The 18137-nt window shown below is 44.8% G+C and overlaps 1 protein-coding gene across 1 annotated transcript in view; it reads right to left on the bottom strand.

Moving 5' to 3' along the window:
* Window positions 1-3821: 3821 nt before the first annotated feature.
* The window catches only part of NYX (nyctalopin), a 123040-nt gene continuing 108724 nt past the window's right edge, over window positions 3822-18137 (bottom strand). Inside the window, exon 2 of the mRNA XM_086933277.1 lies at window positions 3822-5428. Within this exon, the coding sequence (XP_086789403.1) occupies window positions 4026-5428 (1403 nt within the window). The 3' untranslated portion in view covers window positions 3822-4025. The remainder of the gene's footprint in view (window positions 5429-18137) is intronic.

Raw genomic sequence — 18137 nt, 5'->3', positions numbered from 1 at the left:
TTAATATGCCCCTAAATCCGCATTTTGCTCTCCAACTTCGGCCAGCCAGTTTTTAACATTTCAATGGGTGTGGATGAGATATGAACTTGCTCCTAAGACAGGGACAAAAGTCTTTAGGTTTGGGGAGGTGTTGTTGTGCCTTTAACAGCAGTGGAGTAACAACACTTGAGGGGGCCCCCCTACAGAGTACATGAAGGACACCCCACCACCTACCACTTTGATCCCAGTGAACTGTGCGGAGGGGACCCCCTAGATCTCAGTGCCTCCCGCACATTGGGGCTGCGGGGGCTAATGTTACGCCACTGCTTAACAGGATGGCCTGTGGGCTGGGCCCATGGACTTGATTAACTTCAAATAGCTCCATCTGCCTGTGACAAGGTAGGCCTAACACCCAGGCATGCATCCTTCTTTTGTCCACCAGCCAGACGAGCCCCCATTGGGGTTGGCTCCTTGTTGACATCACAGTGAAACTTCATGCTTGACAAGTCTGCTGTGGTTTACATAGGACATTAGGGGCACGTTTCAAATGAGGGACACAAGATACCAACACAATTCATGTGCATCCACTGTCTGGTTGCTGATGAACTTAGTTTTTGTTCTACCAGGTTTCTCTGAGTTTCTCAGAGCTACAGAGACTACATAAGAATGGATTTTAGTTTTAGACGCGAATGGACACTAGGATACCATAGTACACTTCCCACACACAACCAAAACGTCAAGCCAAAGTTTAGTGTGGTCAAAATTTCAACCATCTTCAAACTGTTCAAAGTGGGTAGGTTTTGCCCTTGGAACCTTTATCTCATTGGTTAATGTTTCCCCAGGGGTCATTCCCACTCACAAGCTTTTGCCAGGTTTAAATGTGGAATTCCAGGCACCACTTTAGAACACTCCTGTTCCTGTGGAAGATCAGAAGAGGACTGAACCTGCTGTCTGAAACATGAGAAGAGTCCTAAAGGAGTGGGTCTGCTCTCCCTCTAGTACCTGGACAAAGAAGTGGACTCCAAGAGTCATAAGGATGATCGCCTGTTAAAGCTACAGGGACACAACAAGCTACAAGAGGCCTTTCCTGCAGCTGCCAAGCTAACCAGTGGCAACTGGACCTGGACTGCACCCTTCTGTTGGCCTCTGCCTGGTACCATCCTGTGAGTCTCAAAGTGCCTACTCTAAGGTCCTGGGTGCTTTAGAAGTGTGTTCCTGAGGTGGTTTTGAATTAAAGGACTAAGGTTTGTTGGGGAGAGGAGGTGGGCTAACGGCTAGGACAGTCGACCTCTAGTCTCGTCAATGATGCTGAACATCCTGTGATTCTGGGCAAATCACTTAATCTCCCCATGCCTCACAAAAAATGAATGTGTCCTCATGTAATGCAACTGGAGCTATGTAAACCGCTCTGATACCCTATTCAGGTCAAGTTTGCACTATATAAAACTCTGTAGAATAAAATAAAAAATAAACGTCAGAAGGTTAAATCTTTGACCAGGAGGAACCTGGTTATTATATCTAACCGGTGCTCCATTTCGGTCAATGTCAAATTGTGCCTAGGTCCTGTGCTACTGCGACCATTGACTATCATGTGCTTCTTGGTGCTAATTCTACTTAAAGGTTTAAACATGTATATCTCTGGTTCCCCTTATTAGAGTTTTGACATTTATTGTGTAATTTTGTTTGCCAAAGTATATTCTATATTTCTAATTCTTTTCATGATTTTATTGTTTTGCATTTCAACGTTGTTACTGTTTTAGTACTACCTAAATACTTTACACATTGCCACTAAGTTAAGCCTGTTACTGTTTTAGTACTACCTAAATACTTTACACATTGCCTTTAAGTTAAGGCTGTCTGCTCTTTGCCGTAGCTGCCGGTGGATTCAGATCACATTTATTTAGTGACTTTGGTGGTTCATCCTCTCAAGGATTGTGATTATTACTTGAGGTGGGTACTTACCCCCTTAAGTAATAACTCAATTTTTTAGAGTGAGCTTCTCAGGAACACTTCTGAAAATCTTTCAAAATTCTAAAAAGAAATGTAATTCCTTACCAATACATTGGACAACCTAGGTGTGTAGATTTACAAATTCCTTTGAGGAGTAGGCTAAATTTGTTGACAACTGTACCACAAGTGGTAACGAATGTAGTTCTACTAACATGGGCTGAGTCTCGATATGGGTTAGGGAACGTTGGCAATTGTGGTCTCCCTGCCAAACACACCCTTGGTATGGAATGGTAGGCTTTGATGTTCTTTCAACATCACAGGAACTGTAAATTCAAACTTACATAATCCCTTGCACTCTAAGAAGGGGCTTCCATCTGACACCTATTGTTAAGATGTGTAACACTCTATTACTGGACCAGGAGTCTTCACACATTAGTTCTCTTAAAATGTAAAAACCTCTATCGAGTAACTTTACTTCAAACGTGTGCCACCGTCGGGTACGAAGTGTTTAAAACCATGGAAGGTGCTGAGTGGTCTCGAATACAAATTCTCAATAACACGTGAACTCATTTTATTGTGCAAATAAAAGCTGTTCCTACCTATTCCACGAAGACCTGCATTCATTATTTTACTGGAACAGGAAATAGAACCTATTAGGGATGTTAGTCAATTGAGTATAATGGAAAATCCAGAGAGACAGCGAGAGAGTTTGCACACGAAAGAGATTATCATGCAGCGTATGATTGAGCTTGTAAAGCGCACTGCTATCCGTAGGTTTCCTGGCACTGTATAACGCTGGGGAACCCGTCCTGGCTTCCGAAGCGAGAATTATCGAGTCCGCTGACCCAAGTACACGACCCTGCCACGTCGGAATTGAACCCTGGTCCCGGCCGACTTCTGCTCCAAGGTCTGCCGCCTCTAACCAGTGAGCCACACCACTCCACTTAGTGACGTAACATGTAACATTGCAGTGCAGTCTTTTATGCACTCCCAAAGTTATTCCTGTTGGCAACACTTCACTGGCATCTTATTTGTAAGCTGTGAATGCACCCCTTTCACAGTGTAGTGTACTGTGAGATATCTCCCATTCAGTGGGACTCATAATATAAGGTGAGATGCAACTTTAAAAAAATGTATTTCCTTGCTATTAATGTCTTAACTTCTGCCAGATTACTCCTTCAATTGCTATTTCCCTCTATCTTGATGTTGTTATGAGCATTGTCTTGTTAGACAACTCTCCCTTTGGTGGGCAGTCATAAACCCCTAACCACAGGACTTGAGAAAGGATGACGGGAAGTGTGGTATTTAGATCCATTCCAGAAGCAAACGAGCGAAGCATAAGGTTGAATTTTATTGTTGCTGGAAAATAAAAGTGCAATATTTGACACTGGATGTTTGCTGATGTAATGGGCTGCACATCCTGTCCTCTGTCCCTTCCAGTATAAAGGGTTCAAGATTGCTGACAAAATCAAGAACAGTCTAATGTTTTTTTCATTGAAATGGTGAAAACGGGCGAGTAAAGCATGCAGTTTGTATGGCCGGTCTTCAGCATAGAGATGGGTAACTAATTCCACCCCCGGTATCTGCACACCGAAAGGGGTGCCAACGCGTAATGTGGGTTTAAGTGAGATAATTCTAAGAGGAAAACTAGATAAAAGTAGATATTTACCCACTATTTAAAGGTTGAAAGCAGTTCTAAAAATGGAGTTCACCCCCAAAAAATGGGAAAAAAAATAATAATTAAATTGGGGTTTCAATGGCAAATTTGGTAGATGCTAAAATATTTATTTAAGGAACAACACATGTGTTTGGGAAAGGGTGCACATCTCAAGTAACCGTAATCTGAGGTACTTTATATAAAATCATTAACATGCTCCATAATGCAATTGAAACTCCATAAAAGATGCTTAATTTGCAAACTATGTATGCTTAATGCTTTTTGCCTATAAAAAAGTGTGTGATACATTTTTTTATTGGTGCTTCAGTACTTGAAACTTGAACGTCAACATGGTTTTCAGCACTCCTGGCCTGACCCCTACCCTGACTAGATTACCACACTGTTGTGCAAACAAAACAAAATTGTCAAATGTTTCAAATCAGTAAGCTTCACTAACTGAGCTAAAACCACAAAGAATCCACACTGCTAGTGATAGAACCAGAAGACAGGGTTGACTCTGCTTCACACAATGGGTCCCAATCCCAAAAGAAGCCTCGTATGTAGTCACATTATACGAAGTATCTGTTGTGTTCTCTACATCTATCCAACCTCCCTCCTGCATTAGGAGTTTGGAGAGGAGGCTGCCTAGCCTGGTCTCCATTGTAGAGCGAAGCTCCTCAGCGGGAGTTGTGGTGAACCAACTTAGGTTTCTCTCCATGGGATCAAGGCAGGAACCCTCGGGGGATCTGTCGAAAAAGACTTCGCTCAGGTCGGCTCCTGCAACTGAGTTGGGGGAGGCGCAGGGAATATCTCGAACCAGCTTGTAATTGAGCATCCACTTCTTCAACCATTCAATTCTGCAGTCGCACTCCCAGGGGTTCCTGAAGAGATAAAGCCGACCGATGAAATAAACTGGTTTGAAAATGGGGAAGGGCAGAGATGTTAGGTTGTTACTGTTCAAGTGCAATGATACCAGACTAGTTAGGTTTTCAAAAGATCCTTCTTCGATGTAGTTGATTCTATTTCGGTCCAGATAAAGTATTTCAAGCTCAAACAAGTCTTGAAACCAAGTGTTGGTCAAATTCCTTATTAAGTTGCCTCCTAAATTGAGTAACTTCAAGCGCCCAAGGCCTTTAAATGAACTTTCCGGCAGCTCCATGAGCAAGTTGTCGTTCAAATAAAGGTATTCCATTTTCCGGCAATCCTGGAAGGACAGGTCATGAATCACATAAATCTTGTTTTCCTGGAGGTTGAGATATTTCAGGTTGCCTAGATCCTGCAGAGAATTGTATGCAATAGCTTCTATTCGGTTTCTTTCCAGATAGACATGGGTCAAGTTCTCCATTCCGCGAATGGACCCTGGGATCCTTCGAAAGTTGTTCTCAAACAAGAAAAGATGTGATAGGAATGGAAGCTCTACAAAAATCCGGTCTGGAATGTTGAAAAGGTTGCAGTTAGCAAGGTCAAGTTTGACCAGTTTTTTCAGAGCTGAGAATGTTCTAGTGTGCAGGTAACGGATGTATTCGTTGTGCGCCATCTTCAGCTCTATTAAGTTGGGAAGTCCTTTAAAGGCGCCTGGAGTGATAAACGAGATATTGTTATGCTTCAATGATAGGGATTTGAGTGAAGGCAGTGTCCCAAAGGCTCTTTCGGACAGAAATTTTATGTTGTTTTTGTCAAGGGTAATGAACGACGCCTCACACGGGAAACGGACGGGCACATCCGGGAGTCCAATCCGGTCGCATAAAACGGAACAGCTTCGTTCTTGAGTGCATACGCAGTCAGCGGGGCAGGCACGCGCACAGGCCCAGATGGCATCAATTGGCTGGATTAAAAGGACAACTAAGAGTAAATGAGATGGGGGGAAATGTGGGTCGATTTAGATGGGATAGGGAGAGAAAAAAGATCGTATTAGAATTTGCAAATTAGTATGACATTTATTAAAAGTCTCTAGTAGTCTATGTGCGACAAAAACACACTACAGCCGCAGCTGTTAAAATGTTATTTATCAGTATTATCATAGTGCACATTCTTTTTAAATCTGGAAACATTCTGACCTGTTTGTTGTAAGTGTTCAAATTCTTTCAGAAAGATCACAAATACAAATATGAGACTTTTTTATTTTTTTTAACCTACATGCTAGGGGAGCATACCATGCAATATAAACGAAAAGGAGTGAAATGTAAACAGGGACTGCAAGGCTGGCTTGAATTACATCAAGGGTTCTTGCAGTCTTTGCTGATAACCAGATCAGAGATTTACATTTTTAAAGTTAAGGACTTTAATATAAGACAGCAAAACATCACATTTCAATGGCAGGCCGAATTTAATATAAGTACTGAACACTAGCAGGACCCTTCCCCTCACACAGAACAGTCAGAAATGTAGAAGTAAAGCGATGCACCTTTATGAATCTAAGTTGTCCCTTTTGCCCCCCCCCCCGTTTTCAGGGCTTTAAGTGGGATGTAACGGTTGTAGGTGGGCTGATTAAGAACTATGGTCAGAAAAACAGAACTGGGAATCCATTCCAAAAGGTGAGGCCTGTTTAATTAATTGTGTGACTTAAAATATTTGAAGTAGAATTCAGTTCTTTTGACAGAGTGCCACCTGAAAAGGATGTTGTGCCTCTCTGACTTTTCTTTAATTGCATCCTGATCGATCACACACAACGAACATGTGCCTAAATCAAACCAGACCTATTGGCCTTGTCAGTGCTTATTACCAGTGTCATATAAATGAATAACACCATGTGAATAATTAGAATTGAAAGTGTATAAATTCTGAAAACATGAGACTGTGAATTAAACATTTCTAAGTTCTGTGGAAGGAGTAGCTTTGGAGTGAATCATTTACTCCACATCTTCCTTCTGTACCACTTTCCTCTGCAGTCTCTCATTCTGCTGTACACTTAGACCCTCTTATTCCCCGCATCTTTCTGAAAGCCTCTCTCAAATCTTTCATCACACTTTTCACCCACACCTTTTGCATTTACTTTCTTGCGTCACTCATTCATCTATAAACACAGAATTTCCTTTTTTTGCGCAGTCCGAATTTCCACAACTGTGTACCTCCGTCACCCACTTTCATATAAATTAGGCATTAACATCAGTACTCAAGTTAACATTGCTCTGAAGAGAGGACAATGATTGGAAGAGCATGTAGGGACATATTATCAAGGAAACGCAATAAATATTGCATTTCCCGCTTTACGCGATTCTGTTTAACGCACGTATCGCAGGATTTAGTCAGTGAGATATCGCGTTTTTATCAACGCATATCTCCACGCCGATTAAATCCTGGGAAAGCGGCATCAAACAGAATCGCGGAAAGCGGGAAATACGATACGTTTCCTTGATAAAATGCTTCGTTGCCTCAGCCGTACAATCCACCTGCCATTAAAAGTATGGCTAAGTCAGTTTCACTAATAATAAATACACTTGGGCGCTCGAGGAGTTTTAAGGACCTGCGTGCGCCAACTCCCCACCAAATTAATGACACACAAAAGGGGCAATGGGTTCAAATTGCATGGAGGATTTCAAACTGTCTAAATGTGCTCAACCAGGCATATAACCCTTATAGGTGGCAGAATTCACTACGTCTGTCCCAGCATATTAGCCATGTGGTACATGCACCAAGACCACCTCTCGTTGAGCAGTCTGGTATGTCAGTGAACGTCCGGGGACAGCTTCCTGTGCCACATGGCTAATATGCCGGGACAGACATAGTGAGTTCTGCAACTTACAGGGTTTGTATGCCGTACACACTGATCAGTCAATTACACTGGTTCAGTATTATACGTTTGACTTATTCATGCGTTTTTATATGTTTTTTCACGTTTAGTTACACATAACTATTGCAGTAGCTGAATAACTGACCTTGAAGAAGGCCGCAACACTAATATAGGTCTCTTTGGCCGAAACATGTTGGTCTAGCGAGATACACACATTTGTCTCTAATGTTGGCACTTGTGGTATCAGCCACTCACTGTTTTTAATCCTGATGCCGGGTAGCTGAATAAAGCTACAATATAGCTAACCCTGCAGACAGTTTTAACTTTCACATTAAAGCACTGCACTTTCCCCTTTTTTTTTTTACACACGCAAGTCTCTCATAGGGGATTAGTACACTCCTTCTGACTTAAAAAAACATCCCTGAGCTCCTCCCTCATAGAGAAGGGGTTATAGCCCACATAAAGACCAGGCCTTTCACATGAGAAGGCCTCCCTATGATGAAGCATGACACCTCTGGTGTGTGGGGGGGAACCGTCCTGAAACGGGAAACCCCCCCACTGTGCCTGGCTGAGCACATTTAGACAGTTTGAAATCCTCCGAGCAATTTGGACCTGTGGTCCCTTTTGTGCGTCATTAAGTCAGTTTCTAACCAGGCGTTACAAACCCACAATAACCACAGTTAGAGCGGTTTATTTTATCGCATCGCAGGTTTGCTCGAGGCTTGCTAATATTGCGCTGCCGTGTCAGCGTGGATTTCCACAGAGAAATGTCAGGGCATGCCTACTTTGCATGTCATTAGCAATATTCATCTCTGACATGCAAAGTGGAGTTTAAAAGGCTGCTTACCCAAGGTAACACGCGTGTCCTTGATGATTGAGCGCTAAAAAAATTACTGCTTTTCGGCCGAAAAGGGCCGCTAAAGCGGCGGAATTCAGCTTGATGATATGCCCCTTGGTCTGTACACCTTTATGATCTACTAACTCACTGTGAGAAATGTGTTCTTCCTTGAAGTCGTACCCTGTAATCACCCAGACACCTAGAAGGAACTCAATTGAGTGTATGCACTATACAATATTCATTTACTACATGTAAAAACCTGCAAAAACACACATCTATAAAATGCTAACTTTGTTAGAAGATGCAAAACAACTAAACCCTAAACAGGGACTGCACCCCTGACATGGATTACTTTAAAAGGTATTACAGTATTGAGAATAAGATCGGTGTTTTAGAGATCAAAATTAATGACATGAATATAGGGGCCAGTATGGACCTGTTTCGAAGTTATTTTTGGTTAACTGAGAGGAGGAGGAGGTGTAAGGGCTAGATGTGCCGTAAAAACCAGAGCTGCAGACTTTAGAAACTGGGTAACCAGGTTTGAGTTTCAGCGTCAGCTCAACATCCTGTGATCCTGGGAGAATCGTTTAACCTCCCAGTGTCTACCAAAAAAAACAATGTATCCTTGTGTAGTGCAACTGGTGCTCATGTAAAGCGCTCCAATACCTTTGGGTCGAATTTGCAGTACATAAAACTGCAACAAAAAAACACAGCTCCTGCTCTCCTGAGCATTTCGCTCTGGGCACAATGGCCCCCGTGGTAATTTTACAGCTGCTCCCATGAAATGTCTATGACACCTCAAATCTTCAGCACTGGATTTGCCAGCCCTGCTGCGCAACATGAGAAAGACAAGCAAGCTGCTTGTCTTTTTAAATAACAAGCTGCCGCTGCTGTCATAATCTTTTTCCTGGTGTGTGGAGCGGCGTGAGTGCTCCCACACAACCTCTGGGCTCAAGGTCAGTAAGATGCGTGAGCAGGCACGCCCCCTGCTAGCTTCAAACCGTGTGTGCCTTAAGTAACCAACCAGAGCTTGGCGCTTGGTGCCGTGCACCGGCCGCACCAACCTAAAGCTGGCCCTGCATGCACAATGTCCAAGTTAGTACCCTGGGGTCCCAGATTTACTAATGCTTTGCGTCAGTTTTTGTAATGCAAACCTGGCACAAAGTGTTATGCTGGGAGTTACTATCCAACGCAAATCAGGATTTGCATTGGAATGATTCACAAAGAAACACAAAATTGCCTTAAGCACCGCTTTGCGTTACTTTGGGTTAAGAACGGGGTGTTAGATGGGAAGTACATGGGCCTTGCCAATCAACAACCCATGGCTTTTGATGCAAATCCTGTCTATAAACATTCATAGACAGGAGTTTGCGGCCTAACCTTATGCCTTCTTCAGGCATGTTTAACGAGGAGAAATGTTTACATTTCTTCTTGTTTTTCCTACTTTGCATGCATGCCACACATACAAAGCAGGAAACATAAAGGATACTTTTCGTTTTGGAAGGCTCCCTTTCACTACAAAAACTATTCCTTACAGAATGCACACTCCCTTGCACTGTGGTGCAAGGATGTGTATGTTGGCACATGACAACCTAAAATGCGCCAGCACAGACAGAAAGAAAATAGTAGATATGCTGCTGTACTGCCCTCTCCCTTTCACACATCTGGACTTTCGTGTCCTTTGTCAGTGCATTGGACTAGCCTTATTTTTAAGTCTTGGACTGCACAACACACACTATTACTGAGAGTCAAGTGCGGAAGGGGTACTTGGCTTGGTTGCTCAGGGCCCATAGTAAGTTAGGTCCTTAGACATCTGGGGCCTTATTTATGAAGGCCTTGCGTCAGTTTTGCGCCGCCGGTGCGTCACTTTTTGTCACGCACCAGCGATGCGCCTCGTTGCGCCATATTTAAAAAGTGACGCATCTAGGTAGATGCGTCACTTTTTAAACCCCTGCGCCACATTATACCTGCGTCAGGTATAATGTATGCAGAGGGGGCGTTTCCCCGCAAAAAGCCTCGTAATAGTGACGCAGTGAAATCTATGAGATTTCACGGTGTCACTTTTAGGACGCTGTTCCGTCAAAATCTTGCGCCTGCCTCACAGCAGGCGTAAGACTGACGCAAGCCCTTTCACATGGGGCTTTCCCCATGTGAAAGGACGCATTGCTGGAGTTGCGTCACTTTTGTGACACACTCCAGCAATGCGTCACTTTTGCGCTTACAGATACGTCAGAAATACTGACGTATCTGTAACTCCTTGCGACATGATGCGTCATACATTAAATATGACGCACCAGGAATGTCGTAAGGAGTGCGCAGTGAAAAGTGACGCATCGCTGTTTTCACGCAGCGATGCGTCACTTTTCATAAATGAGGCCCCAGGAGTGATGGGCCTCAACCCTCACAGTTTGGCCCACTAGATCCTGCTTGCCCCGTTGTCCTCTGAAAGGGATTCTGACAGTATTCCACTGGAACTGGCACCACCCACATCTAGCCGAAAACTGCTGAATGGCAGTGCACGAATTGCCTATTAAACATCGCACTTAAACAAGTGTGACATTTTGTATTATTCCAGGTCACCCCAGGCTGTCAGGGTAGCCTGGCGGTGCTAGCAGTATCATTATCTTTTCAGTATATTGCATTGTTCAACACTCTACTATTGAGCTCTGTTCAAAAAGAAGTTCAAGCGTGATGTATTTTCATAAATAAGTGTCAGTGTCAAACACCAGAAAACACTGGCACAAATTAACCACGGCACAAGGTATGAAGGAAGGTACCATCCTGGACACATCCCCTAGAGCTTTCTGTTGTGAGAAATCAACTGAACGGTCAGAGCTGAGACCTTATGTAATACACCCAGTGGGAAATGATAGGTCTTCCAGACAGTGCACAGTTCGTTCTCATTCCAGGCCAGTGGGGGAATCATTATTCTATTATTTATTACTATTACTCATCATATTATTCAAAATGGGCGACTAACTTCTGAGATAACATAACCAAGGTCCTCAAGTGTTGGAAGTTGTCGTCCTGCAAGATAAGAACATTTAAGGACTCTTTCTCTATCACATCTCCAGCAATAAAAAAACCGGTTAAAAATTGGTTGTGTAGCCCCTTGCAAACTAAAGTTTACCACCAGATTCAGCATGAAACACTAAATGATGACCAACGATTTAGGGCCAGATGTACAACCCTAAATTGCGGTCACAAACGGGCAATCGGCCCGTTTGCGGCAACAATTTAAGGCATGGCCATGTACAGTTCTCATTTTGCGTATCAGTAAATTTTACTGATTCGCAAAATGAGGTTTGCGACTCGCTATTAGGAAGGGGCATGCCAAGGGCATCCCTTCCTATTTGCGACTCGCATTAGTATGTATGAATGTTTTGCGACTGCAATTGCGGTTGCAAAATACTCGAAATTTACCACCTACTTCAAGTAGGTAGTAAACCATTCGCAAACTGAAAGGGGTCCCCCAGGGACCCCTTCCCCTTTGTGAATGGGTCCCCAAAAATGTTTTAAGGGCTGGCAGTGGCCCCAGGGATCAATGCCTGCCCTTGAAAAATTCAACTGAAAAGTTTCATTCTTCTTTTTTTTAGATGCATCCCGTTTTTATTTAAGGAAAACGGGCTACATTTTTTTTTTAAACGGCTTTATTTAAAAGCAGTCACAGACATGGTGGGTGGTCTGCTGACCCCATCAGGCCACCACCCCTGTGAGTGCTAACCATTCCTAATGGGGTCGCAAATTGCGCCTGCCTCATTGATATTAATGAGGCATGCAATTTGCAACCCCATTAGGAATTGCAAACAGTGTCTGAGACACTGTTGTACATTTCAATTTGCGAGTCGCAAATTGGTGGGTCGTACATCTGGCCCTAATGGTGTTACCCACACCCCATCCTATAGGCTTACTTAGAAGCCTAATACTTTGTTGTCTAATTCCTGGATGCCCCCTAGTGTCTGACATTGCCTGTGGGCCTCCTTGTAATACCCCATCGGAGTGTGCAAAAGCAGAAGCTGCTCTTTTCTGTACTATCCCTTTTGATTGTAATCTTTAACTTCAAAAGAGTCACCCCATTATAACATTCAATCTCCAGGTAGAGGTCAAATTTCCCATCCATCAACATGGCCAGTCACATTCAAGCATCACACAAACTGAGGGTCAGATCTATCTAGGGAATCAGCCTAGTTATCCCACGACTATTAAGTATTGTATGTTGCATTGTCACTTTGTAGTCACCATTCATTGCAGTGTTGATAGGTTTGATATGTGATCTTAGGCCATCAGCCGAGGATCTTAAGAGCAACACCCCTCCCGATAAAGATCCTTACAGAATATGCAAAAAAGTTCCTGCCACAGCGCATTCTTATTCCCTCCTCTCCATCCAGTTTAGATTCAGTGGTGTACAACTGGCTGCTGTTCTGTCCTGTACCAAGTCCACCTTGTGCTGTGTAAAGTTTTAGCGTTGTTTCAGGGTATCACCTGATCTACTTGGTACTCCACACTCTGCTCCTCAGCCTTTCCATATTAAAACTGATCTCACACCAGGGGCCTCATTTGGGGGAAAAAACTGCCATGGAGGCAACCCCTGTGAGGTTGTGTGGTACCTCCTTCATGAAAGGTGTCTAATACTCGGTGAAGTCCTCCAAGCACATGCTGTGGAGATGCAGTGATGAATGGGCTGACCCTCAGGCAGGCTCAAGCCTTCTGTAACATAGCAGATGTTGGAGGCCCAACCTCGAGTGAGACTCAGGTCAGGTGGTTTATAACCACTGTAGAATTGAGAAATATATATCGCATTAGAATACCAGCAGTAACGGCCGCCATATTCTTTTGCAAAAATATATTTTTATCGCTTTTATCTTTGACATGGTACAACATTGTCTCAGGAGAGTACCAAAGAGCATTTGAAGATACCTTTGTCAGCAGCATATGGAACAATTCGCTGATTTGAACATCAAACAGGTACTCTTCTCCCATACCACCCGTCCCCTCCCCCCCCCCGCCCACAACCAACTCACAGCCAGCAAGCCTCTGGCCACAGCACAGAAGAAAATGTACAGTACATCACAACAATTATATGCAGTCTCCGATACCCCAACACAGCTCGATACAGCTCAACATTAAGTCCCATTATCAATCAGAAGATCCAGGAAGTAATAAGTCAATTAACCACCCCAGATTTTCTGAAACGTACGGGGGCAAGCCCTGCTGGCATTTGTAATTTTCTCTGCCACCATGCACATATCCATGCCCCTTTCCCACTCTTGTAATGTCAGGCATTGCCCTACTTCCCAATACCAAGACATGCCCCTTTTGACCTCTACAAGGCCCAGATTACAAAACACAAGCTTTGATCTTGGCATGTCAAAGATATTGGGGATTCCCAGAAGAATAAACTTGGGGTCAAGAGTAATGGGTTCTCCCAGAAACCTTGCTCAATTTTCGATTAACCTCCTTCCAGTACCCCTGAATGTGCGAGCAATCACAAGTTCTGTGTATGAAAGTGCCACCTGCTACCCCATAGCACAAATAAAGCAGGTGTTGTGCCCTCCCCATTGTATACAGCCTTAACTTGTCACAGAACTCCCTTTGGAGGATTTTAAAGTGAATTAAACGGCCCTTCACCTTCATTGCTACTTCTCTCTGGTGCATCAGGGCTGCCTCCTAGTCAGTGTCCTCTAGTTCTCCCAGATCAGCCACCCAGTACCCTGCTGACCCTCATGCGGGTAACATTTCGGTATAGCACCTCCCGTGAGTCCCTCAGCTTGCCAGGCATGGCAGATCTGCATGTATTTCAAGAATGGATTAGGATTCATCTCTTATCTCTGCTGCATCTCAGCAAAGTATGTGAGGCCCCCATTCACTAGCACTCCCCTACTTAGAAATCGCAATTAAGACTAATTAAGTTCCAGGCCTCGAAGCCCTTGAGTTTCTGCAAACTCCTTCCCACACGGGTGTTTCCCATGTAATTCCACATGCCAACCCATGAGGTTTGTGGCTTTCCCTCAGGCTGCAACGGCAACCTGAGTGGCAGGTAGGAGTCTTTGTACACCCTCCTACCATAAAGGTAGGGAAGACAGGACTTTTCCTCCCACTGCACGCGTTCCAGACGGAATGTGGAGTAGTCATGCAGAGCAAAGAGCCAGTCGTTGATGTTAATAAGGTGGACCACCCAGTAGTACACCTCCAAGTCAGGGAGAGACAGTCCCCCCCGCCCCCCACAGCGTGGTTAGCACAATTCTGGGGTGTTTCCCATCCCACAATTGAGTATCCAGATCACTGTCTAGTCGGGCAAAAAACTCTGGGGGACCTTGTAGAACGGTAAATACAGTGACTTAAGGAGCAATATCATTTTAAACAGGGCAGCATGGCCCAACAATGTTAAGATCAACCCTCTTCATCTCTTCAGCTCCTCCGACAGGCCTTCGCCACTCTTCCCAGGTTTCTCTCAAAGCAAATTTCCTTTTCCAGTGTTATAAAAATTCCCAAACATTTAAACCCATTGGACGCACACAGCAAGGAGCGGGGGACCAGGGATCTATCCATCTCACCATTTGGAAGATATAGCACCGATTGCCCCGGTTAAATCTATAGCTGGAATAATTACCATAGTTCTCATACAGATGGAGAACCAGTGTGAGGGTCTGGGACGGTTTAGTAGTATATAGAACAAAAGGAACTGCTGCATACTGGGGCCCTCCACACCTTCAGTGAACCCCACAAATCTCAAACTATTCCTACGTAATATGCAGGAGGATATCGTCTGCGTAGAGTGAAGTTTTTCTCATCCGTCCCTTCCGCATCTTTTAGGGCAAAGCATCTGTGTGGGCTGCATGATACATGCCAATGATTCTATGGTGAGGACAAACAAAAGGGGGGAAAGGTGGCACCCCTGACGTGTGCCCTGGACAATTTACTCATTTACCCTTACTTCCGCTACCAGAGCTCGATAGAGCAGGCGGGCCCATTTTAAAAATTGGGACCAAACCCGAACCGCACCAGTGTTTGTTCTAGGATATGTGTGCTCATTGGATATTATATTGAGTTTACTCGCATTCAGCCAGATTGGTCCCTGTGGATCAGAGGTGTAATCACCTGCAAGAACCTAGAGGCAAGTATGATGGCCATTATGTTTGCTTCGATATTTAACAGGGAAATGAGGTGATAGGAGTCTAATTTTTCCTTGGGCCTACCATCCTTGTGAATTACTACAATGATTGTCTGCCTAAGGTCTGCTGTTCAGCCTTCTGGAACATGTGCAGGATGTAGGTCCCCAACAAGCATCCATAACACTTGAAAACTTCTGTGGGGGTCCCATTGGGGCCTCGGGTCTCACCTGTCTAGAGTTTTGCTGTGGCAGTCTGTACCTCTTCCAGTGTGATGTCAGCTTCCAGCACTGCCTGAGCCTCTCCATCCAGCACAGGGATGGGGAGAGATGCCAGGAACAGCGCAATTCGAGCAGGATCATGTAGGGGTCTGTCTGTATATAACTTCTCATAGTGGTGGGCAAAGGCCTCAGCTATCTTTTTCCAAGACATATCTGGCCCCATCAGATCTACTATCACGCCTCTGCCTCCTTCCTGCCCAACCATGCCAGGAGTTTACCCGCCTTGTCCCTGACCTTGTACAGTCTATGAAGCATGACAAACACCAGCTTTCTTGCTCCATCTTGTGCCTCAGCATGGTGCTCTGTCCTCAGCAGCTCTAGCTGCTAGAGATCCTGGAGTGCATAGTCTAGAATCCAACTCTCCAGTTGCTCTAGAGACCCAATCGCCCTCTGTTCCTTTTGGGCGATTAGATTTTGTGCGGAACCTCTGAGAACCACCTTAAAGGCCTCCCAAAGCATCACCCTTGAGTTAACAGAGTCTACGCTCTCCTTAACATACAGTTCTGTGTCTATACAGAGTCCAACCGCCACTTAGTTCCCATCCATTCAGTCTCCAGATGCCCTCCACCACGACCCTTCCCATTCAATTGCACCATTTCCGGGGAGTGGCCCAAGAGTCCCCTGGAGAGATATTCTGCTTGTGTAATGGCACTCACTTCCCCAGTAGGGACAAATATATAGCCATCCGAGAAAATACTGTGTGGGCCCCAGAAAAGTAGGAATATCTCCAATCATTGTGGTGTGCTTGCCTCGAAAGGTTGGACAGGCCAAGAGTGGAAGTAAAGATGGAGAGTGGGGTGGTCAGTGCCACCACGCCAGCGGATCCAGAGTGGTCCAGCACCGTCTTATAACATTGTTAAAATACCCCCTATTATATGAAATGAGAAGTTATCCTCCAACAGAATTTCAGAGATTTTCGCTAGTGTGGGTTGCTGAAGTTTGGGGGGAGCTTATAAGCTAAGGAGAGTGATGACCGTTCTGCCACAGATCTCCTGTACTCCCCTATACCTCCTATAGAGATCGGACCTGTGTCTCACCAACTGAAGGGCAGGGTTCTTTTTAATCAATATGGTGACCCCTCTAGATCCCATCATATATCCTGCATGTGCAAAAGGGACATAGGCCCCCGACCCAGGAATCTATCATGTGTGAGCTGGAGGTGAGTTTCTTGGAGAAGAATAACAACAGGGTGTATTCGTTTAAGGTATTGGGACACCAGGCCTCTTCTGACTTTATCTCCGAGACCATTAACGTTCCAGCAGAGGATCAACAGAATGTTTACATCTAGTGGTGGGCTACGTGACATAGCATTAATGATGATTGTGGAATGTGTGCTTGGTATTCACTGGGCTGCACCCGACTAATGAGACTGTGGTCATCCATCCTTGAATGCTTATTACCACTAGAACTCAACATCCCCCTTACGCCTTCTGAACTCAACCTGAACACCAGCCAGTGAAGACCCCCCCCTTTAAAAAAAGAAAACTACTTGTCGGAGAGAGAGAGAGAAGCCTGTAGTGCACCCCTCCCACCCAGTTAACTTAGTCGCTCAAACTTGAGAGGCTAAAGAAAAAAGTAGTTCCCTGGAAGATCACTTTGAGCTTGGCGGGGAACAGGAGCATGTACTGTATTTGAAGAATGTGCAGTTCACTTTGACCAAGTCAAACTTACACCTCTGTCGTTGGAACTCATGCAAATAGTTAGGGAAAACTAGGATTTTGGAATTCACATGGTACACTTCTACATGACATCAGACTTCCATGAGGATCATTTCCCTATCCTGTTAGTTCAGGAGGCGCACAATCACCAGCTGCAGGGAAGCAGCTGGAGGAAGCCTCCCCTCCAAGGGACAGTGAGCCCACTTGATAATGAAGCAGGGAGAGAACGAATCCTGAGAGATTATCTTGCTCAGCCAGGTATCAAGGAACCACAGCATACTGGGGACATCAACGCCCTCAGTGAACCCCACAAATCTCAAAATATTTCTACGTGCATGATTTTCTGCATTGTCTATCTGCCACAGCATGTCCTTGGTAGTCGTACAGGTCTCCATTGTTTCTTTGCGAAGTCCCCCGACTGTGTCTTCAAATTCGGAGATCCTGTTTTCAGTTTCTGTAACCCTCTTGGCACACTGCAAAGGTCCTTCCGCAGGAGGGAAAGCTCAGAACAAACCTCCCTCACTCGATCCTCCAGGGCCTCACATGAGTCCTGGATCACCATCTCGAGGAAGGCATTAACAGACATAGGCTGAGAAGGTTCCTCTGGTAGGTGGCTGAGTGCTTTGGTGTAGCGATCCATTTTCTTTTGAGGAGGGGGCATAGGCTCCTTATCCTTGGCCTGGTCATACTCGCCCTGTGGTGCAGAGGGAAGCTCCACTATGCAGGCCAAGCCATTCAAGACAATGGGGGAGAGTTCACTGGTACACAAGAAGACACAGACCAATGACACGCGGTCCAACAGCTAGGTGCCAGGTTGGCCCGTCAGGTGTCAGAGAGTTGAAGATCAACAGTGTGAGTGTGGTTGTCCCCAGCCTAAAGCATGACCCCACTGGGGAAGCATCAGCTGAGCCCCCTTCCATCACCTCCACTACTTG

The sequence above is a fragment of the Lissotriton vulgaris genome, chromosome 8, assembly GCF_964263255.1.
Source record: "Lissotriton vulgaris chromosome 8, aLisVul1.2, whole genome shotgun sequence".
Taxonomy (NCBI): domain Eukaryota; kingdom Metazoa; phylum Chordata; class Amphibia; order Caudata; family Salamandridae; genus Lissotriton; species Lissotriton vulgaris.
The sequence above is the reverse complement of the archived record's forward strand: the minus strand, read 5'-3'. Positions and strand labels throughout refer to the sequence as shown.